This window comes from Triturus cristatus, chromosome 5_1 (genome assembly GCF_964204655.1).
Source record: "Triturus cristatus chromosome 5_1, aTriCri1.1, whole genome shotgun sequence".
Taxonomy (NCBI): Eukaryota; Metazoa; Chordata; class Amphibia; order Caudata; family Salamandridae; genus Triturus; species Triturus cristatus.
The window spans coordinates 785044498-785059617 of record NC_140587.1 but is presented as its reverse complement, the minus strand read 5'-3'; the positions used below and the strand labels follow the sequence as shown (position 1 = coordinate 785059617).

General features: G+C 45.7%; 1 protein-coding gene across 1 annotated transcript in view; it reads left to right on the top strand.

Moving 5' to 3' along the window:
* The window catches only part of COLEC12 (collectin subfamily member 12), a 517500-nt gene that overhangs the window by 406761 nt on the left and 95619 nt on the right, over positions 1 to 15120 (top strand). Inside the window, exon 4 of the mRNA XM_085605803.1 lies at positions 2091 to 2189. Within this exon, the coding sequence (XP_085461929.1) occupies positions 2091 to 2189 (99 nt within the window). The remainder of the gene's footprint in view (positions 1 to 2090; positions 2190 to 15120) is intronic.

The following is a 15120-nucleotide window of genomic DNA, read 5'->3' as shown; positions in this document are numbered from 1 at the left end:
GTAATGGTATGCGTTGTGAAGGTATAATGCATTGTAATGGAAGGCGTTGTAAAGGTAGTTTCTGAAAATGCGATGTAATGGCATGTGATGTAAAAGAATGCATTGTAAAGGATGTTGCGATGTAAAAACTGCGTTGTAAAGGCATGCGTTGTAAATGTATGCATTGTAACGTCATACATTCGGGGGGTTGCTCTCCCTGAAAGACATTGCCATGGTTCACGACCACAGGCTGTCGCTAGAGGCTGGAGTGCGCTTTGTGGATAACTTGCATAATGAGAACAGGCTCCGCATGTATTCAGTCCTGCAAGCGAACTATGGATCAGTTGTTTTATGAAAGTGACCACTGGAGTATTCATGACACCATTGGTTCCCTGGGGCATAAGAGAAAATAACCTTTCACCTAGAGCGTTGGTGAAGCAGTCATTGTGCAGATCAAAGACTGGCAAAGTGGTGAAGTGCCCTGCTCTAATTCTTCATTACCCTCACAGAATAGGTATTTCTTATGTATCTCTATTTATGCAGACATTACTAAAGAATGCACCCAAACATAACAGCAATGCAAGACTGTATGTATAACTGAAGAAAACAGCACAAAGCCGAGGGACTACAGGAAGAGAGTCCAGATTAGATCCTTAGTCATGTGTTCGATGGCTGCCAGAATCCGGAGTGATGGTGAGAAATGAGTCAAGTCCACTACGTGGACGATATCATGCCAGCGAGAGGGCTTGATTATGAGCTTAAGTCTTTCTTGTTAATGGTATGTTCAGGATCTCACAAGATTTGCTCCTAGTAGAGTGTTCATCCCAGAGAGTTTGATTTATATGGTGGTTTTTGAGGAATCGGAGCCTTGGAGGAGTATTAAGGGCGAGACTGACCGCCCAAGAGATGCAGTTAAGGGAGATTGAAGAGGCATGTCATGGCTATTATGAGGAGTCACATAGCTGACTGGAGCCAGAAACCATATAAGAATCCTTGCTTGGAGGATATTCCCGCCATCGGTGTAGCAGACGACCAGAGCATGTGTCAGTGTTTGGAAGTCCTCAGGTCAGATCAGTGGTTTATTGACATTCATATGGTTAACAAATAAGCTCTATAACAAGGCACACTAGAAATGTTCAGAAAATCTGATTCCTGTACAAAAACGATGCTAAGGCACTTTTCTCTCAAAATATGTAATGTAGAATGCAACACAAATACATTGAGGAAAAAGCGAGGAGACATTTAAATATTTCTCCTCAGTATGCCTGATTCAGGGAGGCACTGGATTTTGGTGCAAACACCTGTCTACAATTTTTTGTCAATGGGTATGTGCAATAAGTAATTACATGTGAATATTTTGTAATCTATGGCTAGTCAAGTTAACCAGATTATTCAGTCTTCGACCTACCACCTTAAATTACGATAGAAGGTGAGAAGGTGTGTCACTTCTAGAAAATCATTCCACCATCACCAGAGCCATCAGTTCAAACATTGACTATGGGAACACCTTTCTGGTGGGACCACCATGTCAAATGTTGCTAAACTCCAGCTCTTGCAGGATTCTTCTTTCAAAAAATGCACTTATCTCCACAGTACCACTTAATGTGCCCGGCCTGCCAGTGGTTATTTGTATTCAATTTAAGCTTCTAACACTGCCCCACAACATCTTTTCCACACTGTGCCAGCCGGCTTGCCGCAAGACCCTACATTCTGTTGCCCCGAAGGATTGCTCAGATATGCAGGTAAACATAAACTGGTGCTCCCAAAGAACATAAGGAAAGCGTTGAAGGAAAGTCTTTTTCTTACCTAGCCAGCTAACTATGGAATTTCTTACCAGCAGATTTCAGGAACAACCAATAGAATCTGGTTTTAAGGAAGACCGTAAACACACATCTGTTTCGAGTTTTCTCCCTGGCTTAGGCTTGAGCTGGTGTTTAGTTGCTGCTTGTTAGGAGTTGTTATGTACATTTGGAATTGCATTGGAGAGGGTCTATCGCTGTAAAACCACTTATTAGACATGCCTGAAAACTAACATTTAAAAATGTGCTATTCTATCAAATAAGAAGACAAAAGAAATCGCCAGTTCACGTCATTGTGTTTTCTCGTTGCAGTCGTAGAAAAAATGGATGGCGTGACAGACGACATGGAAACCTCACATAGAGACTATGCGGAAAAGCTCTCTGAGGTGGAGACAGATCTGAAGAAGTTAGGTAAGGTTAACACTACAGAGCCGCCTGTAACCCAAGCTGACGCGTGCTGCTCAGCGATTGGAGATAGTAGTCTTTTGTGTGCTGGATCTGTATCTCTAATTTACAGGCGAATAAGGCACACTTGAGGGCGAAGTCTCCGCACTCGGAACGAAAACTCAGCAATGAGAATTGGCATTGCGGTGATTCGGCCCTGAGTGCAGAGACTCACTCTCAACTGTGGGGCCTCAGCCACAAGTGCGGAGGCTGTTTGTGAATCAGCCCCTTGGTGTTACCTCATGCTGGTGTATTTTGAAGAACCATGTCCTGAACAGTCAATGAAAATTCTCATTGCGGAGATTCGGCCCTGATTGCAGAGACTCCCGCTCGACTGTGGGGCCTCAGCCACGAGTGCGGAGGCTCTTTGTGAGTCAGCCCCTTGGTATTACCTCATGCTGGTGTATTTTGAAGAACCATGTCCTAAACAGTCCATGAGAATTTTCATTGCGGAGATTCCGCCCTGAGTGCAGAGACTCCCTCACAACTGTGGGACCTCAGCCATGAGTGCGGAGGCTCTTTGTGAATCAGCCCCTTGGTGTTACCTCATGCTGGTGTATTTTGAAGAACCATGTCCTGAACAGTCACTATCTACACTCCTCCTGTCCCAAGGGGCTGGGGGATCGGATACCTCAGTGTTTCGAAAATGGAGAAGAGCAATTCAGTTCTCAATTCAGTTTTTCACACAATCTATAGCTCCGAGAGTGATAAACTAATGAGCCCTCAGACACGGTTCTAAATGAATTTTCACTATTGTTCCTAGCAAAATGTTGCTTAGCTAAAAAATAATTTAGGGTAGTCTCTGACCTTTTCTGTCGCAGTCCCTCATTGATCTTTATTTTTAAGTCCACAAGGCCTCTATAGCCACAACAAGTACAGATGTTTCTTCCTATGTTGTATATTAAAGTTGGAAATAGTTTATTTCTTTTTCAGTCCATTTTGCCTCTTGTCAGTGAGTCAAGATACCCTGACATCGACCTCCCGATCTCCTTAAATTCCATGTCATATGATCTTCAGTGAAAGTAGTATTCCCTGCTGTTTGGAGGTCAAACAACTTATTTTCTTCATTCTACGAGATATCCAAAATAAACCCATAGCTGCCAAGGTTTCAGACTGCTATGTGTGACATTTTCATAATTTCAGTGTAATTATAAGTGACATTTTAAGGACTATGAGTGACACTTTCTTACAAGGAAAATCAAGCAATGAAGACAAGGGAAACATAAATATTAGAAATTACACTCATGTGAGCAACGTGAAACTCTGAGCTCTTAAAAATGCTGCAAAGCTCAAGAAATGGAAGGGCACTAACCTAGTGCTCTTGTAAACTGATCGCAGTGTTAAACAAATGTGTAACCATGATATTAAACACTCAACAAGTCTCTCACAGGCAGTGCTTTAGTAACAGTTGCAATGCACCAATGACAGTGGCTCTAAGTATACTGTCACCCTCTACCCCAAAACGAGTAAGACTAGTGCGTTAACGCACTAGCTGAAACTACTCTGAGCTCAGCTGTGAGGAGTCAGACTGCGTGACTGCAGTTTAAGGGCGGGCAGGCAGCTTATTTAGTAAACTTGCTCTAAATAGCACTATATTTATTTACATATTTTCACCATACATATAGATCTTGTACTCTCAAATGAAACTGCAGACTAATTTAAGGTTACAGACAAGGGTGGACTTGCTTTTCCTCTTTACATTGCATCGAAACGACACATTAATTTATGATCTGTATATTTTTTAAGTTTTCATGAAAGGAGTACCCTTTTGGGTAAGAGAACAACCATTAGATTTAAAGATGCAAATTTGGGTGCCAGTGGGTAAATGAAGCGGGCGTGAGTTTCAGCACTTCACTCCTGACTCCCGGAATCAGCACCCCTGCAGTGTGTCCCAAACATCAAAACTGAGGGAAAATATTTGAATGATTGCCACATATGCACGTTTGCAAAACAAACCCGCTGCTTTTCTATAGCAGTGAAGATAAGACCTGGAGTATTGCAGAACTTGGTATGGTGGCTGCCATTTTGAGTAGGCCACGGGTGGACAGAGAGGAGAACGGCCCATACAGTGTGTGGCCACCTTATAGGAGCTTCACTAGAAGGCAAGCCAGAGGAGTAGGATGGACTGCCGAACAATGCAGTATCCCAGGTTTAAAAGAAGAAGCCATGGCTAATCAGTGCCCAATCAGCAGGCTTCAAAAAGCAGATTATTTTTTCCTTTCATTTGAGGCACTTACTTCTGCGAACCGGCGGTGCGGCAACAGGCGGGCCTCATGGTGACTGGCCCGCTACGATTGAAGACTCTGAGTTGCTCCGGTCTGCGGTATCCATACCGTGGCGGTGGGAGCGGTGAGCTCCCTCTGCTCTTGGTTGCCAGCAGGTTCATGAGGGTTAGTAAGCCGGTGGAGTTGGGTCCACTCTGATCCATCCCACTGTGGTCATGCAAGTGCCATGCTCAGCAGCGCAGCGATTGTGCTCACACACACACACTGCAGCAGCAAAAAACTAACCTGAAATGCCGCCCACTCATGCTGCGGTTGTCCGTCACCACCATGAGTTGGGCAAACTCACTGAGACTCAAACTGTCTTAGTAGTAGCCATTGGACACTGACAGTGACTACTCCTGACGTCAGAGTTATTCCGCGTGGAGTCTGGTGTTGTTACATTGTAGTACAGTAGTAGTAGCAGCTACTGAGCAGATGAGCCAGCCATCAAGTCCGTTGTGCTTGCGACCACTGCAGTTTCCAGTATTGGGGCATTATAGCAGCAATCCGGCTTGACACCTGAGAGGTGCTATAATGCATGATTTTGCATTTCAGTGCGGTGGTGCGGACCACTGCGCTAAAATGTGTTAGTCTAATGCCTGATGCGTGGTACTTGGCAGGCTGTAAACCCAGAACTGTGCCCTCTACCGGCAGGTTTTAGAGACAGTCTTGCTGCTGTAATTAAATAGAGTTGGTCCATATAAATCATGGTTGCACAGTGCGGTCATTGACACGGTGCTCATCAGATATGCAGTATTATTTATTTAGCTGCCTGACTCATCAAAGTGAAAGCCAGAACGTTAGAATACAGAATTTTACAACTACTGGGATCATTTTGGAAAATTTACAAAACATTTAAAAATGGTAAATGTACTATTTTTATTTTTATTTTTTTGTTGTTTTTTTTGTTTGCAAATGTGTTTATTGGTTTTAATTACAGCCATACATACATAATTGGACGACATTTTCAACTTTAGTCAACACAGTCTCTGAGCAAACATCAATTTAAATTGCATATCAAGCATTACTCTCCTGTTCTGCATGTCTACGCATCTCCATTTCCACCGTAGGGGACACACAGGGATCCCCCCGATACTTATTCCACAGCGACCATTTCCTATCCTATTTTTTGGGGCACCCCCGAGCAACAAAAACTTCGGTCTCTGCCAGCATACATCAGTCCAGCTCTTTTGCCCACAGGGTGATGGGCAGCGGGTTTGCTCCCCCCCACCCTCTCGCCACTTTCCGTTTAACTAACGTATACCCCAGTGTTGTGAATTGCTGTTCGACTTCCGTGAGATCAGTCGCCTCCCATATATTCAACAATCCCAATTGTGGTGACAACACTATCTCCTATCTCAAGGCCGCCTGCAAGTGATCCGAAGCTCCCTCCCAAAGTGCACATATCTTGGGACAGCTCCACAAAGTATGATAAAAGGTGGCCTGTTGTCCGCAACCCGTCATACAGAGGTTATCAGGTCTAGACCCTATTCTCGCCAAAGCTTTCCCTGTCATGTATGAACGGTGAAGTATCCTAAGCTGTATCAGCCTGAATTTAAGTGTGATGGCCGCTTCCCGAGGGGACATAAGAGCCAGTTGCCAATCCTCGTCGCTTATTGGGCCTAAGTCATCTTGCCACCGCTCCCTTAACTTTGGAAAGGTGTCTGGCAGGTTATTACTTAACTTTTTATATGTGAGAGATATCGCCTTTGCACTTAGAGGCCCATCTAACAGCCGGTCCTCCAATGGTGACGACTCTGGTATATCATTAAGGGACGGAAAAGCCGCCTGTATCGCGTGTCTAATCTGTAAATATCTGTATATTTCTCCCTGAGCCAGATGATATTGACTCACCAAATGTAAGTATAGCTCCCTTCTTAACCAGGTCCTTCACTGCGGAGATACCTATGAGGTCCCACTTGTCAAACCCAGGCTGATAGCACAACATGCCCAGCTTCTGTGTATACCATAGTGGCGTTACCTGCAAGAGAACACCCACACACCCCAAACGAGAATTAACTATACGCCATATTTCTAACTTGTGTTGGGTAGGTCCAAAAAATCAGTATGGTAACGGTCAAGGGCATATGCTGGGTTGTATACTGGGTCGTCCGGGGGTGATATAGCCAGTGATTAACAGTCACCCATTGTGCTGCCCAGTAGTAGAGTTGCAGGTCGGGCAGCGCTATGCCTCCATCATACCAGCCCTTTGTCAATTTTTTCAGTGCGACCCAGGGGGCCTTCCCATCCCACAGCAGCGTGCGGATTTCACCCTTCGACTGCTCTAAAATACGAGCATTCAGCCGGAAGTCGAGGGACTTGGCCCCTCAACATAAACAATACGGACTTGTGTCAATTGATCGCATACCCTGAATACTTGCCAAAATTCGTGAATATGTCGAGCACTACCCTGATGGATTTTTGCAGGGAGGCTAGATATAACAGTAAGTCTTCCGCATACAAGGATATACGATCTTCCACAGCGTCCGCCCAACGCAGCCCTCATATCATCCCATCTCGGTGCACCCATGCCGCAAGGGGCATCAGCAGAAGGGAGAATATCAGCGGGGATAGCGTGCATCCCTGTCTAGTACCTCTTCTTAACCTAAATGTGCGGGACGTATAGCTGTTAACCCTCACCTGTCCCAACACGTCCGTATATAACAGCTTTACCCAAGCTATGAATTTAGGGCCCAGTCTCACCCTTTCCAGGGCTTCGAACAAATACGGCCATTCTATGGAGTCGAATGCCATTGAGGCATCGAGAGATAACGCCGCCGTGTCCTCCTCAATATACTGCCTACGAGCCATCACATTGTGAATGCGCCGTATATTAAGGGCCGTATTCCTCCCTGGCATAAATACAGATTGGTCCGGATGGCCCAATGATGCAATAACCGTCACTAGCCTATTTGCCAGGACTTTCGCCAATACCTTTGCCTCCACATTAATCAGCGAGATTGGCCTATAGGAGCCACAACTGTCCGCTGGTTTACCCGGTTTGTGGATGACTACAATGGTGGCCAGCCGCTGATCCACTAGTAACCTACCCACCTCCAGGCTCTCTTCATACATGGCCCTTAAGTGTGGCACAGTCAGAGAGGCAGTGGCTTTTAAGAACTCAATTGGCATGCCGTTTGGCCCAATCGCTTTACTGGATTTAATCTGTCCTAGGGCCTTGCTAATTTCATTGTCCGAAAGATCTCCCTCCAGGGTGTCCCTCTCTACATCTGAGAGGCCCGGCACGTCACTATCCCGGAGGAGCTGACGTGAATTGTCAGCCGTGTAGTGGGTAGAGGGGGAGTATACCTTTTCCAGGTGGTCAGCGAATTCCTCCGCTATTTCCCGTGGATGCGTCACTGTTACGCCCCCTGGTTTCGTCAGTTTGTGTACCCATCTCGTTCCCTGTTCTCGCCTCTCCAACCACGCTAGGGTCCTGCCAGCCCTATCACCCATTTCGTAGAGTCTGTGCTGGGTGGTGCGGTACTTAGCCATCATGTGTTCCCTGGTTTTTATTCTGTATTCGTCTTGCTTCAGAAGGAGCCTATGACTAGTGTCTGGTGAGGGATCTTGTGCATGTTCCCGCTCCAATTCAAGGAGGTCCGTCTCCACCTGGACCAAGAGCTCACGTTTCTTGGCGATATAGCCCGTCTTTAAAGATAGCCCTTTCAGAACCACCTTGTATGCTTCCCAAATTGTTTGAGCGGATTCAACTGAGCCCACATTCTCAGTAAAATAGTGCTCTGTTTGTGTGCGGAGTTCCTCCCTAATGTCTGGTATGTGTAGGAGCCATGGATTAAGAACAATGGTGGTGCGTCCCTGCCGTTCCCAGTGTGTATATTCTACCCAGACTGGGGAGTGGTTCGATATGCCTCTGGGCAGAACTCTAGACTGGGCGAAGTTACCTATCGAGGACAAATGCGTAAGGATCAATCCGTGATAGACTGTTGTGCACATTGGAGAAGTACGTGAATAATTTGTCAGTTGGTTGGGATGCTCGACCTACATCTGTCAAACCCATTGCCTTCGTAAAGTCGGCCATAAGGGCATTGGATTGCGCTCTGGACTTCAGCGGGTGGCGATCAATTGTGTCATCCAAAGTCATATTATTTTGCCATGATTAACGTGCCCTCTTGGAGGCCCTCAGGTTACCTCCAATGCTACCTTACACAAAGCGGGCGGTAAATACACAGAGAGTATGTTTATATCTCTTCCATCCCATTGAGCCTCTGCCCCTGCAAATCGTCCCATCTGGTCTGCCCATGTTTTATGAACTATAAGAGGAGTACTCTTCTTCACCAGGATTGCCGTCCCCCTCAATCCTGTGGTATAATCTGCATGAACCAGGAGTTTATACCCCCACCTAGTGAGGGCCTTAGTCTTCTGTCCCATGAGGTGCGTTTCTTGCAACAAAACCACATCAGGTGAGTGCCGCTTTAGATATTGTTGTACTATCCCTCTCTTAATCTTATCACCAACACCATTAACATTCCAAGTCATTATAGAAAGTATCCGATCTCTATATCCCCCCCATAGCTGTCCATTACACAATTCCCAAGTATACGGATCAATGCGGACGGAGAAACAGCCCACTCCTCTTTGTTCGTCCAATCTTCAGCATGGCTACTTTGCGCATTAGGATCACAGAATCACTTTGCATACCAAAAAAACAATGAACAATTAAACCCCCCCTTCTTCCTGACCCCTCGGTTCCCTCCCCCCTCCCTGGCCCCCTGCACGTGGATTTAGAACTACCCACTCCCAAACATGGTAGAGTGCCTCTCTCCCGCCCTGAAATTCTGAAAATGCACAGGGTTAGTCAACTCCCATCCCCGCATGTACACATCACATTTATTTTGAATTTAAGCCATCCACTAATTGTAATTAGTCAAATTTCGTTCAAATTACATCGTTTAAACCCATCAGTCTTGACCCGTTCACTAGGTCACACCCTCAATGTCTTGCACAGATAGATACCATTAATCTTGTCTCTTCCCCCCTATACTTGCGCTTTCAGCGAGGCGCCAGCTCTCCGCAACCATCTCTGGAGGTTATCAGCCCCGCTCCGTCATCTGGCCGTCTTCTTCCGCTGGACCATTGTTCGTACCTCCCGTACTGCTGCCTCTGTGTTGACCAGATCTGCCAGGGTGATCTGTCTGTGGCCTCCCACACTGCTCCAACCTTCCAACCAGTCCCACACTGCCTCCGGTGACTCCAAAAACCATGATTTATTGTCCGATTCCACTCTCAACTTTGCCGGAAAAAGCATTCCATATTTCACCTCACGGTCCCTCAGTTCTCTCTTCATTGCCTGAAAGCTGCGACGTTGGGCCTGGACCTTGGCCGTAAAGTCAGGAAAAAAGGCCACCTCATAGTTCTCTATTTTCACTGGGGGACTAGATCTCGCCATTTGCAGGAAGATGTCTCTGTCCCGATAGTTGAACACACGAGCTATAAGGGGCCTCGGGGGTGCTCCTGGTTTTGACCTACCTCCTGGCACTCAATGGGCCCTTTCAATGGAGAAATAACTGGACAGAGTCTTAGGCTTGAGATGTTTAGTAACAAGGTCCTCAACATACAGGTCCGCTGCCGGCCCCTCTGCCTTTTCCGGAACACTTAGGATGCGGATATTGTTACGGCCTGCCCGGCCTTCGTAATCATCAAGCTGTTGTGCCATCCGCTCCTGTTTCTTTTGCAATTCGACCATCTGTGTTTGAAGCTCTGACGTGTCCATCTGCAGAGCGCCGGTAACTATCTTCAGTTCCCTGACTTTCTCATCCATCTTCCGGTAGTCAACCCTGATGAGGGAAACCTCCACCGTAACTGAGTCCAGTGAGGCACGCACCCCGTTGATCGCCGCCATAACGTCGTGTAAAGTTGGCTCCATTCCCTGCTCAGAGGCAGCTGCCCCACATCCTTGTCCACCTGTGGTGATTCACTTTAATCTCCCGCCTTGGACCAGGCAAATTTGGCTAGTTGCTTTTGGACATTCGCCTTAAGACCTTTCCCTCCTGTCGCCATGTGTGCAAGCCGACAGCTGACGCGCCAGTCAGGAATCTGAGTCAGCACCGGGGTCACCTGCACCCCGCTAGTGAGAGTGACAGGACTTATAGGTGTCTCCCCTGGGGATGTAGCCTCTCCGCTTCGTCTCTGGGTGTAGGTTCTTCAAACTTGACTTCTCTACTCGTGTTTCTCCGTCGACGTGGTGCAGCTCCGGTGCCGACCCCTTTCAAGAGTCTCCCCCGCTCTCTGCCCTTTCTCTAGGGTATGATGTTTTATAGTGGGCTGGTTTTCACTGCACTTCCAATTCACGGGCCAGCCCGGGTCTGGAATTTCCTGCAGGCCCGCGCTAAAGCGCCAACACCATGAGCCAGTCCGTTACCATTTGTGGAGCCCCAGGGCTCACGAAGCCATAGTTTGCACCCAATAGTTAGGTTCAGGAGAGCCAGCGTTTCTAGATATGGGCTACAGTTAATGGATTTTGCTGCATAGCTCCCTCCGGCCTCGCCATGGGAAAGCGCCTGATCACAAGGCCGTAGTATGGCCTGCGGTCTCCTAACACTGCCAGCCAGTCTCGAAAAACGGGCCAGCTCTATCCGGTTACACACCAGACGGTATTACCAGTCTCGGAGCTGCCATGCGGGGCCCAGCTGATACCTCGGGCCTGGGGCCCAGTTATGGAGGCCTACCTCTTCTTCCCTCTCAGGCCTCAGGGCGGCGGTCACTGCGGGATACCGTTCGTCAAACACCCCCAGGCGCCAGACGCTATTCCTCGTGTCCCTCCAGTTTGTGCAGGCCATCGCTGAGCGCCCCTCACCAGCACTAAAAGCCGCCGCCTCACCGTCTGTTACCCGGGCTCCGGCGCCACACCACGCCCGCTTTCCTTCTTAGGCCACAAATCCGGGGCCTCGCCTAGCTGTGATATGCTGATATCTCCAAGGATAGGGCCTCCACGCCCCCTCTTCTCCTCGGACCCCTGGCGTCACTCGTGGTGTCTTAATTCAAGGGAACCCCAGTGTCGGGACCCTTAGTCGCCCCCGCTGTCTTCTGCTCGACTTCAAAGGCCTCCGCTCCTCCCTCTCCGCCAGGCCGATAGCTGCTGTTGCGGCGCGTGGAGACTGCCAGGCTGCCAAGCCGGGGCCTCAGGTAGCTGGAACACTCACCGGGTCTTCCCCCCTCAGGCAGCAATGTACTCGGTCGCTCCCAAAACACCACCAAGTATTCTTCAGAGTAGGGGGCACCTCAGGACTTCCTCTGGATTTCCCGAAGGCTAAACGTCGTCACCCTCTCACAGCCGCTACCTCCACCGCCAGGCACCGGGAAGCTGCCATTACCGCTCCGGCGAGGGCGGCAGAACGGGTCGCCAGATCCACCTCGCAAGCTGCAACTGCTGCTGATTTTTGCAGAAGGGGTAGGGAATGAGACACTACAGTCGTCGTTTGCTTTTTGGCCGTGGATGGCAACGGATGGGGCAGGAGATAGGTCGGGGAAACAGGAGCTCACTTAGGCAGCGGCCATTCCCGTTGGCTGCTAGCCAAATTAAATGTACTATTTTTAATTGTGAGTGAAACATTTCGGGGTGGGCGGGGCTGCCTATACTTCACAAATCCAGGCTGAAGGGGATTAGGGGTTGCAGTGTGTAATAGTCCCAATAGCTTGATTACATTTTTGGCAGTCCTTCGTCACTCAGAATCGAAATAGCTGTTACAGGACTCAGTCCTGAAAAGTACTTTTACACCCTGAATGCTCTAAATTGACGTTGTATCCCAAACTGATATCTAAATTCAAACAATTGTTATAGCAAACAGCATTTCAACTCTTCAGAGACACTCGTATTTTAGCCACCTGTATTCTTTCTTTGAGTTGAAAAAGAACTGTTTATAATTTAATGTAAACACCGCTGAATAAAGTACGTAGATAGAAAATACAATTTTAAGTATATAATCTATTAAGGCAATATGATGGAAAAAAGGGGGGAAGAGAGGTGAGGGAGGAGAAAATGGCATTCACGTTTATCGCTTTTTAACAAAGCAACTTCTACATGAACAAATTCAAAATTTCTAGCAGATAGAAGGGAAGATAAAATGGCAAATAAAGAGCATCGATAGAAAAACAGTTGCAAAAAAATAAAATTAAATCATGGGGGTTTGGGTACTTCTTCAACCTGGGGGTTATGAAGCCACCTGTATTCTGATATTACAAAACATATGATGCGATGATATATTTACCAGTGTCCTTCTCATGCAAAAAAATAACAATGTAAAGGCACAATGTCTTTCTAATTCTACACTCTTCATGGGTAAATATATAGTTTTTGACTTGTATTGTGTGCTCTTAACTATTTCTTTTCAATACCAGAGAAGTAATTCTAAACCCTTTCATTCTGGTTAAAATAGCTAAATCTCTAAGGCACTTCTTAGTAAATCTTATAAAATGTCCATCCTTTGGAGGGCTATCCCCAACTGAATTGTAATCACTGGGCAAGCAGCAATGTATATCATCTATGTCTCATATGTATACCTTTCATTTCCATACCTCTAGGAAACAGGATTTGCACTCCACAACAACTCTAGGCAGGTTATTCCACCACCTCTTAGTAAAGCTGTCCCAACAGAGGCTTTTAAAAAGAAGCTCTGCCTTTTGACTGGAGAAGTAATAGCTATGATTTAGACTAGATGAGTATGTGTCAATGCATAAAGAAGCGATGACAATCCAAACATTTGTGCTAAAGACAGTGCCCACTTTGGGGTAGACAGTATGAACTTGGATAACAGTAGACCTGAGTTACAAACTTAACTTCCACATTTGACCACATTTGTTAACCTGGGTGAATCACTGATGCTTTTTCTTTTTTCCACCACAGATTCAAAATATAATGTTTTGTCCAGAGAAACTCTTACCTCCTCTTTACGAAACAATGCGGACGTTTATGAAAATGTATATACATACTTCCTCCATATATTTTCTTGGAGTGAGATCCGTTTGTGATTGGGATGGTAAAATCATTGGAAAGTTGAGACTTTGAGGGTTTTCCTTTTCTTTCTGATTGTCTCCCCTATACCCAGCTCCTAAAGCACCCAAGTCCCAAACTGAGCCCTAAACATACTGTCGAAAACCTGCCACACTGTCTAGTTTCCCATGGTACTAAATGTAAATGAAGTAAATGGTCTCAGATCCTGATTTATGAACCGAAACTAGAATTTACTTATTTAAATGACTTTCTTTGTGCACAAGAGAGTAACATTGAAACTAAAAAAAATGTGACCCTTAATTTGGAAGTGTCTCGGTTCCCATGCCACTTTGAAGCTTAATTTAAAAATGAAAATACCTTCAGGTATCAAGCTCCCCACCAGAGAAGCTATGGCACCCAACTCTGCCATATGATTTAGGGATGGCACAAATAGAAAGCCCTCTATCCTCCATTTCTACTGAATTGATTACATTTTCCTTTTTTAGTTTTTTTCCTATTTTTATGAGACAGGTCATGTATTTTATCATCATGAAGGAAAAAGAACGAGAATAAATATTTGGATAGAGACAGAGCCTGTTTTAGATATACTTTTACCTACCGACACACACGCAGTAACATTGTTCCGAACAATCTACGACTCTTTCCAGATCTGAGATTTAAATACCTCTTTTGAGTCAACCTCTTCAAGAAGATGGTAGCATTTCCCCAAATGCATCAGCCTCTTAAGATATACCGAAAATTACGTGAACACTCTTCCCATTTCTGTCTTTTTGCTATTAAAACAATAGCTGCTGGCGAACAGTTAAAAACGCTGGAGGTGTCTGCATATTGCAGATGGTCATTCTCTGTATCAATGCCCAATACAGTGACTTTGCCCCATCGTGACTTGGCCCTGAGAAGCAACATCCTTTCCCGATAAAAATTGCAATTTAGGATAAAAATAAACAGCATGCTCCCAAGAGTCACTTACAAAATTGCACCTAGTTCATTGTGCATTGTGTGTGCATTGCATCTTTTATAATCTTGTCAGGGTGTAATATAAGCAATACACACAGTAAACTGGATCCAATGAAGAATATATCGAGAAAGAGTGGAGTGCATCATTTTGCATATCTTCTTCCAGTGAGCATCTGGATTGTTATATATGCAACCCTCTAAAATCTTCATAATCCCATTTTTTTTAAAGAATAGAATACCCTGCATATCTGAGAAATGTATCTTTTTGTTACTAGATTGATTTAGGTACACCAGTTTACCTCAATCTGTAAACTAGCTATGCACTTCGAGATATTTAAAAATACATCCTCAATATGCCATAATTTTGTTATAGTTTCAAAAAGGGTTTAGCCTCCTTAACACCTATAATATGACTACAAAGTTTTAGAATACTGTTGTTCCCACATTTTAGATCAAGTTACACAGATGCCTTCCATAATGAATGTGAACCTTCTAATCTTTTAAAAATATAGCATTTTGAAATGTGAATGAGAATCCGTGCAAGAGCACTACTTTCCATCCCCATATGTTTAAATTCTCATCGTCTTCTTGGCTTCTCATCTAAATGTTTGATCTAGGGTTCCTTTAAATGCAATGTGGATCTTTTTTTGTGACTGAAGAATGTTGTCAGTAATGTCAACAATCTGCACCTCAGTATAAAGCGGTG